Source organism: Meleagris gallopavo, chromosome 6 (assembly GCF_905368555.1).
Source record: "Meleagris gallopavo chromosome 6, MGAL_WU_HG_1.1, whole genome shotgun sequence".
NCBI classification, from domain to species: domain Eukaryota; kingdom Metazoa; phylum Chordata; class Aves; order Galliformes; family Phasianidae; genus Meleagris; species Meleagris gallopavo.
In genome coordinates this window covers 45076495-45102243 of record NC_139409.1, presented here as the reverse complement: position 1 = coordinate 45102243, position 25749 = coordinate 45076495, and the positions used below count along the sequence as shown (strand labels likewise).

The following is a 25749-nucleotide window of genomic DNA, read 5'->3' as shown; positions in this document are numbered from 1 at the left end:
ACCTGCTGAGAGTCTGCACAATAATAATAAGGCTCGAGTTTTGCTTCTTTTTCTTCTCACGAATAATCTGTGATGAATATGATTGTGAATGTTGGATGAATCATCCATGATTCTGCCTTGTATCTGTCCACCTATGAAGCATGCATCATTATTTTCCATTATTGTTCTTTTGTGAAATTAAAGCTCACTCAGATCATCTTAAAAAAGACAACTTCTGCTAAGAATTGCTGGTCTACCTATGGTATAAATTTTCACCAATTCATTTTGTTCATTTGTTCTTTTTTCCTTTCCTTTCCTTTTTTTTCTTTCTTTTTTTTTTTTTTTTTTTTTTTTTTTTTTTTCCAAGCAGAGCTGTTTAGCTGTTCAGCAAAAACAGACACTACTTTAAATGGTAGTATGTCTCTTGAAACAAACATGGAAATACATCTGGCAGGGAGGCTGACAGTAACCAAGGGGGACAATTAACATCAGCACCAGGTCCCACATACCAAATAATCACATTTGTATTGTCCACAAAAAGGAGGAATGAGATCTACTGGGAGTTGTGATAGTTAATATTTTAGTGTTTCCACTCCTCCTTCTGGGGTTCCAAAATTAGGCTGTTAAAATTGCTTCACGATGAAAGCATATAAGTGCTCAGCTCTAGAACAGAGTTGTTGTCACTGGGCCAAATCCTAAGGTCTTTGCTCACTCCTAACTCCAGCTGACTTCAGTGAGCGTGGCTCCCAAGTAAAGGTTGGGGATTTGGCAGGACTATTGTTTTGCTTCTTTTGAAATGAAACTTTTTTTTTTTACTGTTTTACTTTGCGCATTAAAAGCAAAGGAATTCTGCGTGTAGCATGAATAGCCACCTGAACACATGTGGCATGCTGTGTTCTGAAGGACTTCATTCACCCTTCCTATTTCTGAGACCTTGTCAGTCAACCTCTTCTCCTCCACAACCGAATGCTGACAGACCCATGGCACAACTATGCCTCTTGCTTTTGTTTTTCCTATATGTTTGTTTCAAATTTGTACCCACCGTGACTTTATTCTGCCTAGATTTCTTGCTTAGCTACTGTGCCTTAAGTCTGACACAACGCTCGCTCATTTTCTGATCACAGAAAGAACAAAACCATAATGCTAGGATTTGGTTGCTATATGGCCTATTAGCTTTAAAAAAAACCCCACCCAACACACACAAACAAAGCTATTCTGGCTTATTTGATCCCATAGGTTTGTGTACCTCCTTCTTGCCTGTCAATCCACAAACAGATTCACATCTGAATTATACAGCTTGTTCCCATCTTTCCACTTCAAACTCTTTAGTGGGAAGATTATGCCTTACAGAATATTAACAGTGTTTGTTGGCTCATTTTCAGTTTTTCTTTTTCCACAACCTCCTTCCCCTCCAAGTGCTTATTTTTACAACCTGGTAGCAAATTTTCTGCCTCCTGTCTTCTTTTTATCCCTCCCAAATCCTGACACTGTCCCATCTTTTAAATGCTGCATCTTGCCAGCTGCTCTGGAGACCAGGTTACTGGCACGGTTATTTTGGCAATGTCTGTTCTGAAGCCCAGCAGGACCCCTGCTGTCCTGGTGTGCAGATTTAACACAGCCTTGGCACCACTTGATCTGCAGCCCAGGATCTGGGGGGAACAGTAAAGACAGTTAATGCCTCTGAGCTTCTCAGTGCTCTACCTGGGGCCCCAATGAGTTTCTTTCATCTCGTTTTTCCAGCCTTAGAGTCCTACAGCAACTACCAGATACATGGCAAATATTGTCATTTATAAATCAAAATCTTTTTCCACCTTGGTAACATTTTCCTTGCTATACATCTAATTACCTTACTATCGACCATGGCAGAGATCTGTTTATTTCCAGATCCAGTCCTGATCTGGCACAGATTTCTAGCTATAGGTCTTCTCATAATGCAACTTAGGGCATGCATTTATACCTTCCAACACATCTACTCCAGGCATTTTCCAATTTTCAAACCGCACTCCCAAATCATTTGAAGGAAAATTACTCCTGTATTACTCAGTTTTCAAGGAACCTCTTAGTAGTACAGAAAGTTTCCATCTAAGTAAGCCTGTCTTTTTTCTTACCATCATTCCAGGTAAGTGATGCTCAGCAAAAACTGCATACAGTGTCGTACATAAAGAATAAACCAATTACCCACATGAAGAGTTTATGATGATGTTGTTGCACATACGGAATTACAGTTACTTGGCACTTGATGGAGATACTTCAAGGCCTGAATAATGCATCAAGTTTATAATGTAAATATATATATTTGGAGATGTTAATTGGCAAGTTATGTATGAGATTTATGGCACATCTTTTACTCCTTTTACCTCAGACTAATCTGTTTCTTTTGTATTTTTCCTAAACCTCCAAGCTGCTGAAGATCTTCAGCCAGCTATTGTTTCAAGATCAACCCTGCAAAACAAAAACATTTTATTTTTATCCTCACCAGCTGCACAACTTTCCTTCTCAAATTATCTCTATCAAAGTTTCAAGACAAAAAAATGACTGACTGCACTGTTATATTGAGACATATAGCTTCTTCTAAAAAGAAAAATAATTATACACAGAACATCACAAACAGAGAGAATTTAAGACTGTAACTCTGAGGTACTACAGCTTTTAGTCAGTATTAAAAGGGATAAGCTTTTCAGAATCTGAGTTTAAAGTTTAGCTGCTGCTACTGAAAGCCTGTGCACAACGAGCTAAGAATTAAAAAATAAATTCATAAAAGACTTGTAACACTATCACACAGTTAGGCTCTCCAAAAAAAAATGAAGCATATTTAAACTTCAGATTGTTGGTGTTGAGAGAGAAAAGAGCTTCGTATTGACATACAATACCAACAGACTTTACAGTAATTGTTTTTATGATAGGAAAGTGAGGGATTTCAAATGAGTAAAACACTGTTGTTTGACAGAAATAATGGGAGTAACTTCAGTGGGGTTGCGTGAGGGATTCAGGCAGGCAAGAGAGCAGTGGGGAAGAAGAGGAAGGAAAGCCAAGTGGGGACTGAGCATGTTTGGAAAAACATGAGCATGAATCCTGGTTGTATCCATGAAATCCAGCCATCCACTTTGGCTGGGCTGCCGTCAGAGTAGCTACCATTCCTGTATCAGCAGAGTGGCACTGATCCGTGAGGAGTGTGGCATATTATAGCAGATATCAGAGCCTGAAGAGCAAGCAACCACTGTTGAATTGAAGAGCAAGCTCACTGATAACTTCTAAGATTTATACCTGCTTTTTCTCATCAACTGATTTTTTTTATACACAGCAGTGACTTTGAGTATGACTGGGCTGGAGGAATGATAACTCATGGAAAGGAGATCTTTTTCTGGAACGGAGCAGCTGGTAGTAAAGGCCAAATGATGTTACCTCACTTGCTACTTCAGGAATATTGTATTTATTGCAATGTGTTCCCTGCAGAGTCAGAAAAAACAGGCTGGTTTTCTCATCTTGTTTAAAAAGGATCTGGCTCTTTTCATCTGACTTGAGGGGCTCCTTCCTGTGGCCACCTTCTATTCACAGCTGAATTCTCCTCAGAAATTTTAGGTTTGGTTTTCATTAAAAAAAAAAAAAAATCTTTGTAAAATGCTTTTAATTCATCTACATTCTAGCAAACTTCAAGTAGGTTTGTTACTACTGTTGGAATTAATTTTAGATTTAAGTATCTACAGAGACTCATTTGTCCAGAACATCTTTCTTAGCTGCCAGGTAGGAACTGCTGAAAGAAAAAGTGCTACCAAGGGCAGAATAGGAGCCCAGGGTTGCATAAAGGAGCCTACACTGCTATGGACACAGGAGCTCGAAAGTCCTCCACTGGCAACAGAGTTAAAAGAGATCTCCTGAGTTACATTACTACCTACCCAGATAGGAGACTAAGACAAGGGGAGACTAAGAGGGTTTAATTTCTTCTGCAAAAGGAATGTTTTCTGTTACCTCATTGTCTGAGTTCTAAATTTATGTATAGTTTCCTTTATATACATTAAAAAGAGAGCATGATGTTACATTAAGAGCTAAATAGGCACCCACACGCAGAGCACAGACAGTATAATGCCAGACAACACAGGGAAACTAAAATGCAACTTGAAGATTTTATTTGTGAATAAAACGAGCACAGCCTGGATACAGATGAAAAGGAAAGTGCAAACAGTAAGGTTTGCTTCTTTTCCAAGAGTACTTATGGCATGAGTGCCAGCATCCACGTGGTAATTCTAAAAGGTCCCTTCCCTGACTGAAGAACCACCATCCATTTTCTTAACAGGCATGTTTAAACTTGGCTAACCTTGGAAACCTGGAAATCTTGCCTCTAAAGACAAACCTTGCACTGTGTCAGAAAACCTAGCCCTGGATTAAAGCATTTGGGCGAGAAAAGGTGCAGAGAGAGAAGTACTGAAAAGCAGAGTGAACAAGCCAGCAAAAAAAGTTAAGTGTTCATCTGGATCTTTTGGATGGCCATGAGAACGAAGTTCATTTGTCATTATGACTAACTGCAGGAGGTAGATCTAACTGCTGTGCACCTGCCAAAGACTGCTCTGTGCCCATACTTCATGAAAAGAGTACATGATTGATCTTGTAGCTAGAATTTAATAGCAGTGCTTCATATCTTGAAGCCTGGATAGGCTCAATTTTTTTTCCTCTTTTTGTCATAGGTGCATAGCTTTCCATTATAGGACTGGCTGCAAAACAGCAATTCCACATAGCAAAAAAAGTTCTGATTTTGAATGATTTTTTTTTTCCACATTGACATAAAAAAACAACTGCAGACTTTCAAAATGTCTTTGAGAGGACTGTGAGCAAAAGAGTAAACTTCCACGGAAGGAAACAGTTGGCCAGTTTTTGTCTGTAAGGTTCAAGACCTTGCTCTGGCAGATTCAAAGAGGTGTTCACCCTACTTAAATTCAAGCTCTTAACTCAGCAGTAGCTGTGTACTGTTGTAAAAGGAAAGTGATTTCCTCACAAAGAGGCCAATTCAGAACACATTAGACAGGCTTTTGCTTTAAATTACACTTTTGATAAAACTGCTTCTGTCTGTGTCTGTTTGTAACACAGGGAGACTGAACTACTAACTACCAAAAGTTGGGCTCTGATTACAGGTATGAATTAACCTATGATTTTTCTCCTCTTTTGACTACAAATTTCATCTGCAGTGAGGGAAAGGTTCTTCAATAAAGTTTACACATTCAGTAAGTACTTCTCCAAAACAAAGGCTTTGACCAAAAAGAAAAGACCACTTGGCAAACACACTTGATCAAAATGTTCATTATCAGACATGTTTAGCACATCATCACAAGTCACATTATAATAGATTCACAGAATGATTTAGGTTGGAAGGGACCTTCAAGATTATCTAATTCCAACCTCCCTGTTACAGGCAGGCTTTTTTCAGTCTCTCTGCTCAATCCTGAGATATTTTGGTTTTCAGAGTCAGTTCCAGAGCTTTTAAACCGGCAGGAGAAAAACTGGCATATCAATAAGGAATATTACACCTATACATGCAATGTTCAAGGATTTCTGTGCCTCACGTCAGGAATCTGACTTGGACTATAAAAGCTGGTCATTCCTCTCTGTTGTGCATACATAATTTTTGTAAAACTCAAATGAAATAAAATGTTGGGGGAAATGGAGATGTGAGTGCAGCTCTAAGACCACATTTAACTATAATTGCTATAAAAAGCTGTCAGGATGACTTTGCTCTCTCACCTGAGCTATGTAATTCTTTGACTTACTCTGAGAAAGAAGCTATATATATACATAAATAATGGTTTTAGTAGTTTTGTGAACACCAGTTTGTAGTATTTTGCTCCTTTCTGAATCAAACCTAATCATCAGATACCGTACTTCCGATGCATTTTGCTCTTTTATTCAGAACACTAGACTGCTCAAATGAATTTAATAAAGCAGTGCATGTGTGGCATTTCAATAAAGCTTTTAAATGGCACTCAGAAATGAAGCATATTATGTCTCAAGAAAAGAAAAGCATTCAAGCAATCACTGTTAACTCACCTAAAGGCCTCTTGTCTGCAAATTCATATTGAACTTGCAGTGTTCTGCAGCTGGGAAACACCCTTTCCTCACAATTATTAATCGATCGGTCATTTGCCTATGCAACTGCAAATTGTGCAGGACTGAATACAAAGTCAAGGATATTCAACTTGTGCATTCACTACTGAAAATTTAGTCCTCTGCCTGACAAATATGGGGAAAAATATCAAATATGAGATTAATGCAATCTTCTACCCATCGTAAGCATACAGTAATGGCTCAGATAGGCAACAAGAAAAATATCTGTCATAGGACTGTCAGAAACAACAGTTTGGGATCAAGTGGTTATGTGTTATTTTCATTTAAATTAAATAAACTGTGAGGGAAAAAATGAACCTCTAAGCAAAGTTCGGGACTTCAAGAGGATAGTCTTTAACGTGCTTCATTCTCTTAAAGAAGAGAATGCCTTCAGCACTCTCGCATCCCTAGGGATTTTATTTTATACCACTGTGTCACACTCCAGGGTGCCATGGAAGGACCCAAGCTAGTGTCTGTCTGAACAAATACGTCCATCAAAAGCAGCATGGAGGTCGTAGCAGTTGTCTAGAAAGCAGCATAGCTATGTAAGCAGGTTGCTACATTGCTGCTAATGAGTGAAGGCTATCAGCAAGTACTGAGAGCTGATGAATTCCTATGGCCATGGGGTGTGGAATGGCCTTGGCCTTTGTTAGACATGAGGTATCAGGTTAGAGTCATGCTTCACAGGAAAAGGAGACCGAATAGAAACCATTAGATACTTGGACGTGCTTGGGTGTGCAAGAGGTGTAGAATTTCTTCAAAGTAAATATGTTAAGGCTACTTGTAACATGAAACAAAAAGGAATAAAAAGATCCCATAGATGTATGTTCCTGGCAAACTGCTTAAAAATAGTTACCTCAGAAAGGAAATCAGGAAAGAGCGGAGTCCACAAAAAATGGTAAGGAGTGGAGTAAGAGAAAGAAGAGGAGTAAAAAAGAAAACTGGTATGCAAATGAAATTTGAGCTTTCAAGTTGAGCTGCTAAGGTTTAAGCACATTAATTGCCAAGGAAAGCTGAAGGAGCCCTTGCAAAAGGTATTTAAGGAAATGTCAAAGGATTGATGCAGACTAGGGAATGGAAAAGAAGAAACAGACTGTGGTAAAGCAAAGATGAGATAAAAGGCAGACTCAGAACTTATCAAATGCTTCATCTCACATTCTTCCCAGAACAATGATCCTGGGGTAAAATAACAGGAATAATAGGAAAGTATTTGCAGAAATTGATGGTATGACATCAAAAAAGCATCAATATACCTGCTGAGGTGAAAAGGAGAAAAATCCCTATTACAAAATTTTACTTTGCAAGTCTAGGACCAAGTTCTCTTAACAAATTTTATCAAGCAGGAAATGATACAGAAAAATAGAGATTTATTTCAAGAGGAGGGGGAAAGGAATCCCAGAAAATGAATATTTATTGATCTGATCGCAACAGTGCAGCCAGCAACAACAACAACAACAACAAACAGCCAAATCCTCCTAGACTAGTTATCTTGGACGAGATGAAAAATTTTCTAGTCAAAGAATATTTGGTAGGCCAAAGGAAGATGTGGTCTATTTCAATGTGCTATCAAATAGGAATCTATTAGCCAAGACACAAAAGAATGGAAGTAGTGAAGGAAAGTGAGTCCAACGGATGAGAGTTTCTGCTGAAGGAAGTACTATCTTGAAGGATGACCATTAGTGGAGTTCTTCAAAGAACAACACCAGCCATTTTAAGGCCAATCTTGCTTTCTGTATTTTCATTACTGAATGTGATGAGATGAAGTTTATTTTATATCAGCCTGACTTGTTTAGTCTAGAAACTAAAAGGCTTGGGAAGAATATAAAAGTCTACTCCTAAATGATGGAAACACATACTAAGAATGGTAAAGACCTGTTTCAACTAAAGAAGCACTATCAAAAGTACTATGCCACACAAGCTGGCCAGAGATGAAGTTAGACTGGAATTAGGAGGAAGGAGTGAGCAGAGGACATCCTTTATCCATTAGAGCATCCAGGTGCTGGAAGTCTTTCAAAAGGAGTAGCAATAAATTCTGAGCATTACTTTAAGACAAAGAGTATAGGATAGTAGGCTGTGATGGTAGATTTGGACTGTCTTCCAGCTTTGAAAACAACTTTCTTTGTTTCAGTGAAAATTCACACTTCTAGTAAATCCATTTTTTACCATGCCAGACTTGATTCAAGTCATCTTTACTTGCTGAAAGATAATAGACATTTTCTTCACTTTGGCAAGGTAGAAAGCGTGAATAGAGGAGAATGAACTGATCACTTTTCTGTTTTGCCTCAGATATCTCAATGCACCTAAGAAATGATCTGACATATATCTCAAAGCAAAAACAATAGCAGAATGTGTTAACAAGGAGAAAAGTAGAAAAGAGTCAAAATAAATATAAAAACAAGAACTCTGCTCAAGAAAATATTGATAGACTATTACTTTCTTACTGTTAAAGAAATCCTCTAGTTACTTAATCTGCTACAGAAAGTAGCGTCTTAAAAACACTCAAGCACATTTATTTCCCTCAGTCTTACTTCACAGTATGTACTCACCATTTTATGCAGAGGCATGTGGGTAAGATTAAGGAGAACCCTTCCACAGGATTTTTTTAAGCTCTTTGGTATTCCTTTGAAGACTGCAGCAGTAGTTTACATACTGGGTATTTAGCAGTAGTGTGGAGAGAGAAACGCTAACTGTACACCATACTCTCTGCTTCTTTAAATATTAATTGGTGAGTAACCATCTATGGAGCCTCATAAAGAATTAACTCTTTAAATGGGGAAGATCTCTGCTTAAGTGCATAGCACAAATCCTGCATGATTTAGATCCCACACAATCATATTAAAATCCAAAGAGTTTCCAGCTGTTTGCATTGTTCAGTATCTAATATTAATACCTGGTTTTGAAATTCTGTGCAAGCAATACTGCTCTATTACACTAGAAAAACAGGAGAAAGTAAATTCAACCTTCTCAACTGATTTGGGGATGTAAGTAAATTACATCAAAATCTTGAACCTCAATGCTGAATCAACTTCTTGGTTTACCACTTTTCAACAACTTCCATCTTGTTTATTACATATCAGGTTATTCATAGAGCTTGAACAATTGTGCTACATCTCCTGAACTGACATTTCGGAATTTGAAAATAGTATGAATTTCCCTGAATACTGGCTAATGAATAGTATGTGTGCAGAAGTGCCAGACTGAGAAACTCACTTATTTTGTGAAATACATATTCCAAATGTCATATTCATTTGGAGGATTAGTTTCTACTTTTTTTTTTTTTTTTTTTTTTTTTTCCCCGTTTTCAGCTGTTCAACTTACCTAACTGGCCTGAGTGTAAGCAATTTGTTAGGCCAATGAAATTGTTGGTGTGAAGCTATTGCATCAAAAATACATGACCGCAGTACATCATAATTAGGCCTGAACTTTAAAAAAAAAAGTAGATAGAAATTGGCAAAGCTGTGAAAGAATATTTGGCCTTCATACATATTCACTACTATCTATAAATAAGTAAATTTTACATGAGAGATTGCTTCTAATGATAAGGGTCAAGGCTTACTACTCCTTCTAGAGTGCAGGCAAGAATCTGACATGTGTTTTACATACTTTAAACAAGACACTAATAATCCAAAGACCAGCGCTGACCAATCCTGCAGGTACTAGCGTAAACATCACAGATGCTCAAGCTCCCTTAAAACTTAAAAACAGGAAAGGCATTTTCTAAGATGCAGTCCACTGTCTATGAATATCCCCAGCCATTATTCACAATATAGCAATAATGACTTGACTCAAACCTATTCAGAAATCAGCAGATGGTCTCCTCCCTCTTCATATAGATGTGCAATAAAAAAAAAAAATCCTTAAATAAAAAGGATAAAGGAAAAGGAGTTATGTGCCAATTATGCCAAAACATACAGAAACATTATCAGATGTGATAATATTTTCTTTAGATTCATCTTCTGTCAAATTTTAGCCTTCTTTACTAAATTCAAAGTATCTTTATACACAAGAGACATGAGAAATGTGATTTGATTGCTGCCACCACATTTCTGCCTCTGTTGCTGTTAGTAGTTGTACAAGTGTGTAGTGTGTCTTTAATTGCTACCAACAGGGAGAAATCCTTCCTTAGGATTCAGTAGCCAATGAATTCCTCACTCCTTGAATTGAAAATACAGAAAATTTTTTCGCAGATTGGCTATTTGCCTTTTGGAAGGCAGATGTGAAGGACCTAAGCAGGTAGAAGGCGTGACTACAAGCAGATGCACGTAATAGAATTAGCATCAGTATACATTAATTTGGTACCCTCATATTCTCCTAATATACTTCAAGTATCCACTTAAGTCATACTTAGATGTGAAGTAAATGGTTTCAAGAGTCAACAGATTAATTTAATAAGTTAATTATTAGCTTTGCAGCATTCTTAACCATTCCAGGTCTAGTGTATTTAGCACAATAGCAGTACATGTAGTGCTACAGGGTGGCTCACTTACAGTGTTTACTACCCTTTGGATATCTGTTTGAAGTTGTATTAACAAGGCATCACAATGGAAGTGCTACCTGTAAAGTATGTGAGGACACACAGTCCAAAAGACGTGTTCACAGTATACAGTACTGTATCTACTACACGATAAAGTAGTAGAACATTTACATCTACTACTTAGAACATGTAAAATGGGCTTGCTTGTGCAGACCAGGCAACGTGGTGTAATTAAAAGAGCGTTTGAATTTCCTCATTCTGAGCAGCTTTGTTGAAGTTCAGGCACGAAAGTGCTCGTGATGGGGAAGACATGCAGAAGAGGATGGCCTTCCAGCTTTCAGTGTCTGTGTGTACTCACCAGTAAATATGCTCCTAATCCATAGGAAAATGTGGTGGGAAATTTTAGGTTTTATTACAGGCTAGCTGGTTTCCTATGGCAAAGGTGTGTACATGCAAGTCATTCTTTCAAGTTTTAGGTACTTGATAACATCCTGAAGTTCTGCTTCTCAGACTCATGCTAGTCAGGAATTGTAGTACTCTGTGTCATCGTCTGAATACAGCCTGGAGTGTGCTAGATAAAACCCTTTTTCCGGACTTTGTTACTATAAGGGGCTATGTGTCACAGTCTATGATTACAAAAGGCTGGAAGCAATGTCTCTACGTTAGCTCTGCATTAGTTTTTCAAAATTATCATTCCATTGAAATGTTTTCAAATGCATTTTGAAGGTTGCTATTATCCACGTTGTTTCTATTTCTATATTTGGAGTCATAATGGTGTTTTACCCCAGAAACAAGCTATTATGGGGTAATTAGACCCTGCACAAACTGTTCTGCAGTAACTGCAGAAGACATGAACTTGTTAACTTACACAACAGAGGGTACCTGAAGAAAGCACAGCCCTCTGTGATTGACAAGACAGCAGCCTAGGCAGAAGACATAGTGGAATGAAAGCTAATGCACAGGTCGTTGGCACACACTGACATATGTCTCTGTCAGAATCTTTGGCTTCTGAAGTACATAAGCTCTCCTGAAAAAAAAAAATAATCATGAAGTCATTGATAATTTTTCCATCCCTCTGCTTACTAGGACAAAAAATCTTATTAACCTGGTCTAGTATTAAATGGGGAAGTTGGTGGCCCTGCATGTGGCAGGAGGGTTGGAGATTCATGATCCTTGAGGTCTCTTCCAACCCTGGCCATTCTGTGATTCTGTGAACCTAGTGATCACAGGGGTCTTTTGAATCATCTATTGAAATAACAATACAGAACATTTTCTGATCTTATGCGCAGTTCTAAATGTGAATACACAGATTACATGTTTACTTAAAATATCTGTATGCAAGTGATGGCATCAAAAGCACAGTCACGGCTTTTGCCTACTGCAGTGTATCACTCCTAATGCTCACAAGACTGGAAGAATTGATGATGGTAATGTTTGATTAGAAACTGCTTAGTAGTCTTTTTGCTCTCTGGCTAGATGTGCCTAAGTCCTGTTGTCATCCTTCTGAAAGCACGCATAAGGAGCAAGAAGGATCCCTACGTGCAGCACTTTGCTTTGTCTTTGTTTAGGATTCCTGCCTGTCTGTTCATTTTGAGAAACTTGAGTGCTCTGTGACTCAGTGGGAAAATCCCTCATGTGAGCAGCACCTTAGCTCTGTAACAGCTTGCTTGGCTGTGCCTGGGAGCAGAGGGAGCACTCATTCCACCTGGCCCAGACACAGGTACAGCACAAGTGAGAACCTGGTGCTGGCTGTGCAGTGAAGGCTCCAGTTCCTACTGGGACCTCATTGGGGGGCTGAGCTCCCCTCTGGACAAATACCAAAAGCAATTCTGGGGAAATGCTCTCTGTGGGAGGATTTAGGTACCTATCAACCGGATCCTTTTAGAGTCTAGGGCTGAACCAATAACACATTTACTCTTTCCCTTCTCACCGGGGAGACTGCAGCAGTGTCCCAGGAGTGCTGAATGTGTATTGCAAACAACACGAACAGAGAATGATATTGTTCCTGGGAGAGCTCTTCTACAGAGGTTGTTTTACATAGGGGATACCTTAGTTCTCCTCCTTGGAGTAAAGCATTCAAAAAAAAAATCCCAAAGCCTACGTCAGAATTCTACCCACACAGACTCTTGCGACTTGCACTCTGAAAACCTAGTTTTAACTGCAGACTAACATAGCAGCTTTCATACATTACACCAGGCTCCCAGTGCCTTTTAAACTCAGGCCAACATGGACCTTCCCTGTCAGGCAGATGTTCTGCTCACATGGTATTTTCTAAGCCTCTACCCAGCTGTAAGCTCCAAGTGATGAGGACCTCCCTATTTTGATACATTTACCCAGCACACAGCATCACTGTGGAAGTCTACAGGAAGATCTGGCAGCTGCTGTCATGATACTGATCATAAGTAGCAGAGGATCAGTAAAATCATATTATCCAGGAAAGCTGCAGAGAACATTCATTATCTACGGAAAGTACTTTCCTCCCCTTTCTACTCAATATTCCAAGTCACATATTGGCAGGCAGAAAAACTTTTCATGTAGTAGTCAATTAAAAAATTAGGGGCCATGCCATTTGAGCTGGATGTTGGTTTTCAGTAAGGTACACTGAACCACATTTAGTAATCAATAAATAAAAGGCTGGGAGAAAAAAAAACACAAAGATTTTCTGCGTAGTGTACAAAAGAATTCTTGTGCCAAAGCTGTCACTTACATCCCATTTCAACTACTGGCTCATTAAACAGTGAAAGTTAACTGATGGGTCTGCTAGAGGGGAAGAGGGAAGTGGAATATCTGAAGTCTCCCACCAAAATAGTCCTCTCCGGACACTGAGAAAATAAATCATTCCAGCCATGAACAAAAACTCTGTAAGTGATCTGATGCACAATGTGAAAATAGCTAAAATCACCTGTTGGCAGTGATCCCCTGCCTCACCCCCTTTCCTCCTCCAGGTCCTTAGAGTAATAAGAAGGTGAAAACACAAAACAAATTCCCCAAACCCAACCATCTCAAAAGGCAAGTGTTCCCCACTTCAGACCCCCGAGCCTCCCGGGTGACAGAGAGAATTCAGTAGTAGGAATGTCAGAGCAGACACTGCAATCGGAGGTGGCTCACAGCACTCCGCTGCTGATCCTGCCACAGAGCTTCAAACACAAATCAGAGAAATGCATCTTTAAAAAAAAAAAAAAGAAAGAAAAGAAAAAAGAAAAAAGAAAAGAAAAGAAAGAAATAAAAGAGATCTAAGTACCTTAGATTCCTGGCTGGTGGTTGATGCTGGAGATGGAGGCTGCTCTGTGCTCTCCACTTCATTCTCTTTCTCCACACTGTCCACGCTGACTTCAGTCATGCTGCTCGGAGGAATCATTTTCCCTCTAAAACACTGCTAGTATCAGGAAAATGAGCTACAGACCTTTCTTGCTTATTCTCATTTACCGTCCTCTTTCTTCTCTGCTCTTCTCGAGCAAATGAACTCTGACCACTCAGTTTCACTACATTTGCAGGACTAGAATTCTCTGGATTTTCTTTTTTCTTTTTTTTTTTTCCTTCTCCTCCTCCTCCTCCCCTTCTTTCCTCCCTCCTCCCTCCCCTCCCCTGTGTGGTTCTGCTGCACGGGGAGCAAGTTATCGACGGCTCCGTAGGGCAATTGTGTGCCAGCTTCTCCGTTTTCCCCGATCCTTCTCTCCTCAACGTGAAGCCCGGAGGTGAGGAGCAGAGTCGTGACCATCAGCCCGCAATCAGCTGGGAGTGAGGCAAAGCAGAAAGCCCCAGCCACACACATACAGAGCACTGGAGGGAGGAGTTGGATTTCTAATGCTGTGGATAGCTTTGGGGAGCATGTGCTGTCACAGTAGTGTAAGAAAGTAATGTGTGCATGCATGCACACACACACACAGAGGCATACAGCATGCATGAGGCATGGGAGCATTTTTACCTTTTAATCAGGCTGAGGAAGGCAGAATTTGAAGGGCAGCTTTATATTCTTACAGGTCTGGTGATTTTCTGAAGAAGGGCTCTAGGGGAAAAGCAACACTCTCCTTACTTTGCCCCAGAGAAGATGATTAAAAATCTTAGCTGCTGTTGTCTCTTAAGCACCCACACTTTGCCTTACACCCCAAAGCAACAGGACAGAGCCAGAGAGGGGCACCTGTGGCTCCGAGTGCTTTCTACCCTTCTCCTAGGCAGGGCACCCCGGCTCTGAGCCACACGCATGCAATCAGGGCTTGCCGGAGCTCCCGGCGCTGCGCAGATCCGTACCTGTAGGTTGTCATAGTAATAACACTCGGTTGGGCTGCAGTGGGAAAGCTGTCGGCATCCCCAGGCGCCGTCTTTCCCGAGGATGCAATGCCCAAAGTCACTCTCGGAGCTGCGGTAGCCCCGGCAGAAGGACGGCATGACTTTGCTGGCAGGCTCAACCCTCGCCTCTGGGTTAAATCAGCTGCAAAGGCACCTGTATGCTCTCCTCCCTGCTGACTTCAGGTCTGCGTGGCGAAAGGTTGAATGGATGTGCTCCCCAACACGTGTGTGCTTTGTGGAGTGGGATTCACTCCATACAGCTGGGGGAGATGTCTCTTTATACTTCAGGGGAAGAAAAAATAAAAGCAACCCCAGTGTGCTTCCAATTATCAGTACTTACATCCCATAAAGCAAGAAGAAAAAAAAAAAAAATTCTTGCTTTTTCCTGGAGGTACAGGCAAAGGTGTTTGGAGGTGATGCACTGACATCTGAGCCAGAAAGGAGCTCAAGAGAGGGTACCACATTCGCTTTGGTCCTACCCCTTAGAAACATTCTTGCTACCTGGGGCTGTCCTGTAGAACTACTCTAGCCCAAATGATCCGTGGGTGAAAGCAAAGCAGGATTTCAAGACACTAGGGGGTTGTACAGATGAAAGCCAGAGCAGAAAGTGCCCTGCAGCCTCAATATTTTTTATAACTATGCTGAAGTCTGGAAAAAAAACTACACTTTTCTTTGAATCTCTGGTTTAAAAAAAAAAAAAAAAGCATTTTTCTTTGAAATAGAGCATATAAGATACTGAAATCTTGAGGCAGTAAACATAAAATGCTGCAATGCTATTTGTACCACCATTTTAGAGCAAAAGTGTGTCTTAGGAGTCTGCCAACAGAATCCATTATTTGGCCTCACTAACACCATTACAGGGATCAAAACAAGAGCACCGGTTGGTGTTGAGGCAGTTTCAGTGACATCTGAGATTGAAGCAAGAAAACAGAGCTCAGAGGAGCAGATTTGGCAGATAAGTGAAAGAATTGATTTCCAAGGGTTTGTTATCTAAAACACAGCAAAATCTTTGGCTGTTCTCTTCAGAGCCAGAGCAACTCTCCAGACACAAAGCTCACTTCTTCCATCCAGTAAGTGAGATTTAGGTCCTAGCAATGACCAAGGACTGGGCTGAGTCTCAATTTCAGAGAATTAGGGCAGCTGTAGACAACAGAGATCTTGACAGCAATAGAATGATCCAGCTCTGACAGTAATAACCTTCCTGACAGTCAAGCCTAGTGCAGCCCATCAGGGCAAGGGCAGAAGGTCTGCCTGCTGCAAGGGCTGCTCTGCACAATAATGTGATAGGTGAGAATCATGAAGCTATTTTTCCATCCCATTCCTCAGCAGTGCTGTGAATCAGCCTTTCCTGTTAAGAGACTCAAAAGCATCTTCTTATGGTGAACTGCAGGCCACCTCTGAAGTGTGTCTGGAGTGGCTGGTTAATAGTTAACGCTCTAAGCGTTGTAAAATCCTGCACACATTTTGTATGAAGTGCTTGTAGCGTCATGACTGTGAAAGTGACTATCATGCCACACTCTACTCCTCTTTTTTTTCCCCCGTTTGTTTTACCAAATTAGTACTGACACCTGCTGTACTCCCTCTCTTCTCCCAATTACTCACTTGTCAACCATGAGTGATCTGTCAGTTTCTTGACAATTAGCCTGGGAAAGATGAGTCAAACCAAAAATCTTACCAAAAAAGCAAAAAGGGAAGGAAGCTGGATTTTTTTACATTTTTATTTCCTTCCAAGGGAGCTGGCTATTGAAAATCAAATATTCGGTATAACAAAACAGACTGATCAAATTAGATGAGCTTACATCTCCTCTCTCTCCCACGCTTCACTCTTGAGAAGTTGGACTTGTGATTAGCACCGATCAGTCTCTGAGTGAGGGCACTCAGCAGAAATGTGAGCTCTGCAGCACGGCGCTAAATGAGAGGAAATTGAACAGATTCTCCAGTGAAGAGATGAGTGTAGATTTCTGGAGTGGGGAGAGGAAATCTGGATGAATAAAACATGAGGATGGATTCTCCGCCACCAGCTGAAGTTGTTGCAGTGTGTAAAGGTGCTTGGATGCTGCCTGGAGCCAATGCCAAGCGCTCTCCTGTTGGGCAGAGCAAGGCTGAGGACATGAGTGCTATGCCTCACCCTCTCTCCTGTGTCCAAGCACACACATGAGGGTGATGGGGTGTGATGCAGAGCACATGATGTGGTGCTGGAGATCCAGTTCCAAGTGAGAGCATCCCAGAAGCTCCCAGCACAGGAAAATATACTATCATTATTAATACACGTCTTTGTACTGCTGAGTCCTACCTGCTCTAAAGCTCCAAACTGGCAAGGCTAAGTTGATGTAGATGTTTTGGCATATACCACATTCCTTCACCTTCTTCCTCTAACATATTTAGGCACCTTTCTGCAAAAAGAGTACATAAACACAGCTGTATTTCACTGAGAGGTAAGTTATGAAACCAGCACTTATTTTATATATATATATAAATAACAAAGATTTTATATCCACTTTGACACACCCCACGTAATTACTAGAGAAAAATAAGAAGTAAAAAAAAAAGGAGAAGAATTCATTATTCAGCAAATAACAAATGTCATTATTCACTGCCTGGTGCATAAACCATCTCACAGCCCTGAGCAAAAAGAGTATAAAGGTGCTTACAGAGATGATACTACTAATAAATGGCACTTCTAAACCACTATGTACCTCTTCCTAGTGATGTACAAAGCAGGAATCAGGAGGAATCAGGATGTCCGCCACCAAAGCAGAGCCCTCAGAGGAAGGAGTACTGAAGTTTACTGAAAGACCAACATTCAACTGGCTGCAGACTGAGTGCTACGGAAAACCATTAGCCACAGAGTAAGGTTGACTTTCTGGCATTTGAAGTGCAACTTAATCAGCCTCTCTCTCAGTTCCTCAGTTCAATTTGTGAGTGTTCCAGCTGAGAAATAGTATCTTCAATTCTTATTCAATCCAATTTTGTCTTTGTGGAAACTGGCAACAGGCTATGCCTCTGTTGCTTTTCGTGATGGGAATTTTACTTTTGGCATGGTGCATTTGGCCAGACATACTGGTGGATGTCTTCACTAGGTTGTGCTCTCAGATATTCACTACAGCTGGCTACCAGATGGCAAAGACCAGATCATTGTGCTGGCAGAGAATTTGCTTGCATTTCCAGGCTTGTGGGCACTGCTCTGCCAGCAAACCCTGTAACCCACAGAGAAAACAGTGGTAAAATAGCAGAAAGAGGCTGTTTTTGTTGCTTTGTTTATAGTGACATACCTCTTGCTTGCTATCAGTACAACCTTGGCAGTTCATCAGGTGGCTAACATGGTAACAACTGCAACCACCTCCCTCAGGATTTTGCTTATGAAAATGCCATCCAAGGGCTACAGTCACCAGCTCATCAAATTGGAAGCAGAAACCAGACAATGCTCTGAAAGCATTCCAAGAGCTAATGGGATAGTGATGACTTGCATTTTGACTACAGTGATCTCAAAATACAATTTCGAGTCAAAGTAGTAAGCCTCCTATTGCTCCTGGGAGTGATTATACTGCAGCAAGGGAGTAATGGAGGAGGAAGCCAAACCAACAGATTTGCGCTTGTACTTAAGCACTGAGAAAAATGGAACCTCTGCTTGAACATAAATTTCAAAACCTGCCTTTTCTCCACACACTGCAGTGCTACAGGGAGTGATGCAGAAACCATGCTGCATCTCGGGCAATAAAGAATTTATCTTTCAGAGTGATCACGATGAGATTAAAATACTGCTACCCAGACATCTAGTTCAGGAAAACGAAGATAGCGGCATCCTCTTGTGACAACAAAAGTTGTCTGAGAAGAGGAGAAGAGGATGTAATTACAAAACATGGAGTTTAGCCAAGATACAGCATGTAATATGTTTGGGCTTACAAAAGATCTGCAATACCTTTAAATAACTAGCGACAGTCCCGACCTGATTTTACATCTCTGCTAGCAATGAGATTCCTTCTCTTTTTTTATAGGAATGTGATAAAGAAAGAGACCCATGGAATCAGTAGCACCACTTCATGCAACTCACAGATGCTCCTAGAAATTCATGGCATTTAATAGCCATTTACTGAAACAGTCCAATATGACTGTAGTGAGAATGCCCTGACCCAGTTCAGTGAGTTGCTGTGATGGTGATTCATCTACACAAGCACAACGTACTAAATTCTTTCAGAGTATCTGTGCTCCAAATATTTAGAGAAATAACAAAGTTATGATAACTAATGTACTGATCTCTCCCACTCTTTCTGGACTCTGCTTTAACCTCACTTCTGTTCTCCAGGATGAAAGGCTTTATGGAAAGTAGGATTCTTCTTGATGGCTCTCAGTACAACTCTGGAGAGTTTCCTATCACCCCAATCAACTCTTTCTACTCTTTTCTTCTCAGCCATTTCCAGGGCGAAGTGGAAGGAAATCCTCACAGGGTTACCATCCTGGATCTTGGGGTTATTATTTTTTTTTCTAAATGACTTTCAATGGAAGGGAACTTTCAGTCACTTTTCTTTTCTTAACCTTCCCCAACCTGAATTCTCCTTGAAATTCCCTTGTCCAGCTGTTATCCTTTCTAGTTATGAGTACTACAACTTTGAGGGCTTCATTGGATTTGTCTTATGTACCTGCTTTCTCCATCACTCTGCTATTCAGTAGCGCATCATAATGAGGTACTTCTCAACTAATGCCAGTTAAAATGCATTTATAGCAATGTTTTGTAAATAGAATCTAAAACAAGCACTGGCAAACATTCCCACCATAGTTAGTGGTGAATACAAGGATATGTATATGCTTTTTTTTTTTTTTTCTTCCTTGCAGATATCTTATGGTTATGCACCAATTCTTAAAAGGCTGTGCATGCACAGTATTTCCTGTCTTAGGTAGTTAGGTTGTGCCTGTCCTGTAATATTTAGGCACAAACATGCATTCTGAATGCAAAATGAACTTTGCTGTCTACACAGTTGTGTTACCATAATTTGCATAGGAAGAAAAAAAGGATTTCTTAGTGCGCCGCTGACCTTTGTTAGAAAAGCAGGGCTTTTCTACAGAGCGTGGCACAACTCAGTTGTTCACAGCAAATCTCTAAGACCCTTTGGATCTGGTAGGATGAGAGACTTCACGGAAATATCAGAAATTATCATTATCAAAATTAACATTTTGCTCTATCAGATTAGTGCATGTGTCAAATGGAATAGAAGCGTGTATGATGAGGGCTGCCTACTATTACATAAGTTATTATAATGATTTATCCTAGCTCTTGAACAAGAATAAAGAAAACATTCAGCCTGCTATGAATTGAATGGAAAGGTGAGTATCTTACAGCCCACATATATTGCTTTTGTTTCTTGAACGTCGATAAGATGCAAAGCTTGAAAGATACTAATGGAAAATGGGCTGTGCTCTCTCTACATAGTTACCAGTTCTAAATAAAAACATGAAGTAAAAATTTAAAAGAGGAAAAAAAAAAAAAAAAAAAAGGTAAACCTTACAATACTGCAAGAGATTATCTGTAATGTTTTATATTATTTGATTTTAAAGTACGTAAGTAAAAGTCTTACAATCTAATTCAAAATGATTGTAGGAATGTAGGTTTGTCTTCCTGACTATTACTATTCTGAAAAAACATATTCAGTACCTTTTAAAAGGACTGAGAAAGGTCAATTTACGTAGGTAAAAATTAGGCCTCAATATCTTATCTTGAAGTGATAATACTGAGTCCTTTAGTTGAGAATCTTCCCAACTAGATTTCCCCATAGAAAGACCATCCGATTTTTAAAGTGTTCTAGTACATAAAATCATTATATTTTGTTGCTTGAAGCAATAGGAAAGCATATGACCACTTGCTGCCATTTGAAATCTCTACACAAAGCACTTTTGAGTCACTGCTCTTTTTCTATCTCTGCCTCATTATCCAAAGGGGTCAAGCCCAGCTGCAAGAGCAAACAATTTTACTAGGGAAAATAATCAAGATTTTTAGAACAAACAGCAGAAAAGAAGAGAAATACGAGAGAAGAAAAAAAAAAATAGGGGAAAATTGTGTGAATGACTTTACTTTCCACATCCTCAATTAGTTCTATTTCTTCAGTAGATTTAAGAAAAAAGAAACAACACAACAGTAATGGTTTTCTTTCTTCATTCGTATTGCCTGCAGTAGCACCATGCTGCATGTGTAATTCTGATGGTTCAGTGTGGCTGTTCAGGCAGAAAGGGCCTGCACACCAGATCCAGTGAAGACTTGGACTTCTCCCATTCTTTCCATGGAATATATTATCCCAAATTCAAAGGTTTAATAATTGAGCATGGTGGTTTCAGACTTTAAGTAAGCAAGGTACCTAATTATGTTGTAGATTTATTCATGTGATTGGCCAAATCGATTTTAGCAAGAGTATTCAGAACCTTAAAGTTACATGGCTGACAGTAATAATACAATAATACAACTCTGTGTAATTGTAAAATTACATTTTAATTTTGTAGTCAATATTACTTCTATGTCTTATTACTCTTTCTTACTGGTCCATCAGGATAGAAAAGACTTTTGAGCATCATGGTAGCTGAAATCTGGAGGAAAAGCAAAGTCATTCCAAATTCCCAGGAAAGGCTAATATTTGAGATGCTTTAATTTAGCTAAAGGAAGAATTAACAACTCAGAACAAGTGGCTGGACTTATATAAATGCAAGAGACCAACAGTTAAAGGAAGCAGCAGTTTATAGCAGAAGGGATAGGCTTCATCAAATAATAGAACGGATTGTTCCAAACTGGGGCATCCTTCTGGGATCCCAAGGAGAAGAATCCAGAGGATGTGCTAGTCCATGTGATCAGAACAGCCAAGAAGTTGCAGACACTATGAAGATATAACTTCAGACAGAAAAGTGTTTTGATTCATAAAAATGTGAAAAGGAAAGTGCCAGTTATTAAGGTGCAATATAACAAAAGAGGTTGTGTTTTTTTTTTCCAAGTGGATGTGACCAGTAATCAGATATGAACTCCTGCAAACAAATAAAGTTTATGCCTAAATTGTGAGCTCTTCAGGTTCAATACCGTCCTTCCATTTTGAATCTGTACAACACCTATGAGTCAGCTTTGCTTTCTTTCTGGTCTTAATATTACATTAAAAAAAAACAAATAATTATGTTGAAAAGTGGATGTGTGCCTGGTCAATCCCAGGGGCACAGTAAATCTAACCTGTGCAACATTTGGATGTGTCAAAAGATTTTATCATCAAAATTTCCCTTTAGTTTTTCCCTCTCACTCGCACTCCCATTTTGTACGATAGACAAAATTCTGCTTTTCTAAACTAATCACTAGAATCAGAAGTATAAAAGCATTTTTAAAAATATAAAATAAATCCAGAGTTATATTTTCAAGACTGAAATCTCAAACAAAGACATCAAAGTAAGGAAGTAGTAGCTAAACAGTAGATTTCTTAACATCTGTGTTCATATGTGGCGTACTTAGCCCAGTGCACTGAGAGATAGACCATACTAGGCAGCAGTGCTCAGAAAAGATGAGGAAAGATCACTGCAGCAAGGACTTCACACATCAAAAGAAAAAGCGTAGAGAATGATCCAATTTAGGGAGAAATGGCTGCTGTGTATTTGTGTGACCCCCTAACGAGAGCTTTGTGTAGCAAATCTATTTTTATCTTCCACATAGAAAAGCAAAGAATGTCCAGAACTGGGAATGATGTATTTTAACTGCAAATAGTTGGAAAGGGTTTTGACTTTTTGAGGGGTGTTTTTTAATTCTGTTACTACAGTGGATTTATAAGGGTACTTGTTAATATGTCTTAAAAGCCATTTCTCCATAATCTCAGCTGAAATACTGCTCATATCCTCATAGGTGCGATTTTCAAAAATGTTTCATAGGGCTTTATCTTCTTCCAGAGATGTAAAAGCTGTCTTCCATTGACAAAGACAGACCAGCTGGACCAAAAGCAAGCAGTTAGCTCTAATTCATACTACCATTTTTGTCCAAAAAGATTTAGATCCATTTTACTTGTTACTATTCCTTTCAGTATTAAACACCTAGAAATCACACCTGGACCATAGGCTCAGGGGAAAAATACATATAATCTAGTGCATGCTTCACCCATCTTATGTTCATATTCTTACTCCTTTAAAAGTCATGATTGAAAGCTATATTCCAATGAATCTAGATCTTATCTGATCTAAATGTAAGAAGGAAGTTGTAAGTAGCATAAAATACATTATAATAAAACAGCCATAAGTGTTTCTCCCAATCCTTTATTGTTAGGTGTTGTTTGCTTAGCAGATGGTAAATAGGCTATCAAAAAAGACTTGGGGGCAATTTTCCAAAAGACATGAATGACACTAGGGTACTGAACTTTGCTTAACCAAAGATAGATAAAGCTCATTTTATCTTAAAGAAAACACATCTTCCTCCCACCTAGGGAGAATTTTGAGAATTACAGTAAAAGCTTCTCTGCCAATTCTAAAAACCATCTTCCCTGAGAAACTACTTTTTACATGAAATTTCAGCTTTATTACACTACTGAAAAGAGGAAGATGTTCACGTTCAACTACCAAAAGACTAAAAATTTTTTAAAGAGAACCATCTTAAGGGGGAATTTTGGAGATGCATGCCGAATTCTCGGTCCAGTGAAATTAATAAATGGTTCCAAGATGTCATCCTTGCAATCAAATACAGATGGTTGCAGATAGGGATGTCTGGTGATATCTGTGGGAATAAAACAATACTGGAATGCCAGGCCATAGCAGTTATCTGGCAAAGGGATCAGTCAGTGCTATTACAGTCAGCACGCAAACTTCCTTCCCTGTTAATTACATGCATCTACTGTCAGAGATCTGATTATCCAAGAAAAAATTAAAATTCCTAAAAGAGCAGAGAGCTGAAAAAATGGAATACAGCCAAACTTCCCTGAAGTTTTCACTTACGACAACCTAAATCTGTGTGATCAGCACCAATTTTAAACACACTTTAACCTTTTTATTCTTTACTCTAGCCATCCAAGTGGCATGACAAAATAGAAGAGGGCCCCGGATGTATTTCTTTCAAATCCTTACTCATTCTAGCACATCTTGTACCACCTGACTGTACTGAATTATTGATAAAAAAAGAAACAAGGATCCCTGGAAACAAAAATTTATTTTGGAAGGTATGGTTTTACATTGATATTGACTTCACCTCTGAGAAGATTGGTCACAAATTCCTGGAGCCATTGAGTTTACTGATAGCTTCTGTGTTAACTGTTAAACCTCATCCATTGTGATGGATGCATTAGACAGAAATCAAAAGTAGGGTGAAATTCCTTCCTAAACATGTAATGGTTTTATCTATATACAAATACAGCTTACAGTGTTTTTCATCTTACTTAAAAAGTGGATGAATTAGGAGATCATCTGATGACCCATATTACCAGGATTCTTTCAACAAGTGGACACACAGAGGTGAATGAAAGAGGGAAAATTCTGTGAAAATTCAGGTATTGGTGTCAGTTGTAGATATTGGTTGGCGTTCAGGTGGGTTTGAACAGACCCTGCTCAACTGGCTTTAGAGATCTACATTATTTACACAAACTGGTAACACAAGAAATGAAGTAGCATTAGACATGAAATGAAAGATCACAGAAAGCAGATAAACTCGAGTTGCATCTGAAGACACATTTGGAAGCTACCTTTTAACAGTTCTTAAACTTTGTTTTTAGATGAAGCCTAAAGCCTCCATTCTCAACCTTCAACTTCTCTACTGCCAGAGGGTATAATATGAGCTGAGGGCAAATTTACAGAAGAATGCAGCAAAAGGAAGAGTAATTATTAACTTGGCATTACAGAAACTACATTAACTGTGCCATCTGGGACCGCAGAAGAGACACAAGTTAATGAAATCATTGCTCTCATTTAGTAAGAGTCTACCCATGAGGGAGCAACTTGACAAAATATCAGTTACTATTTTGAACGACAAAACCGGACCAATTTGTCTCAGCTGTCAGACATTCCTACCCAAAAAGGACAATTCCTGTTTTTAGCACACTCTTCACTATTTTCTGTATTTTTTCCCCGTATAATCTTTCTCACAAAGGCATGTAACTATTCCAGTATGTTTCAACACAGTTTAAAAGCCACGTTCCTGTTTCTGCCTCAGGGGTTCTAATTTCCTTCAAATGTTAAAAGTTAGTTCAATACAAAAGGATTTTCTACTTTAAGTAGTAACCTTAGTTATCATCTCATCTCATATTCCACTGGACATGTAAATGATTTATATATTCCCTACAGGGCTAGCTTTGATATCAAGGGACTGATCTAACAAAGACTTGGTCAGAGCTCTCTAACCAATTCAATCAATTATTCTTTACTCTGAGAACACCACAACACACTAATCTCTATCAGGATTTACTGGAAGATGTAGAAATGCAATGCTTGTCAGATGAGGCAGTGCTGTAACCAGCTAGATTTTACCAGTGTGGTGGAGGTGAGCTGCTGCTCAGTGAGAGTAATTCTAATATCTTCACCTTAATTAAAGGCCTATTGCACGCCTGGTGGGAAGCCACCAATGAGAAGGCTTTCAAGAAACAGGTATGAACATATCTGACCATGCCCATTTGGGCTGTGGCCAGAGAATCTTCCCTTCTTTCCCAAATGGAGTTATATTGCGATTTGTTCACCCAAAGCATGTGCCTGGGTTCACACAACGTGAATTTGGGAATGAGCTGTAGACAGGTTTCACAGTGTGCGGGAGAGAAAGACAGGGTTTGGGCACTGATTTGCTGCCTTCTTGGATGTATTTCCCTACTGAGTTAAGAGGAATAACCGCTCGCTATTTCTCAAAAATTAATACCTATCTGCTATAAACTCACTAGCCACTTAGGCTCAATGCTAGCATGAAAGTCTGTCATTCAAATAGAAGCGGAATATTCTAAATCAACAAT

The 25749-nt window shown here is 39.4% G+C and overlaps 1 protein-coding gene across 1 annotated transcript in view; it reads right to left on the bottom strand.

The window, feature by feature from the left end:
• The window catches only part of STAC (SH3 and cysteine rich domain), a 73401-nt gene extending 59092 nt beyond the window's left edge, over nt 1–14309 (bottom strand). The window contains exon 1 of the mRNA XM_003207280.5: nt 13785–14309. Coding sequence (XP_003207328.1) covers nt 13785–13901 — 117 coding nt within the window. The 5' untranslated portion in view covers nt 13902–14309. The remainder of the gene's footprint in view (nt 1–13784) is intronic.
• Nucleotides 14310–25749: the final 11440 nt, after the last annotated feature.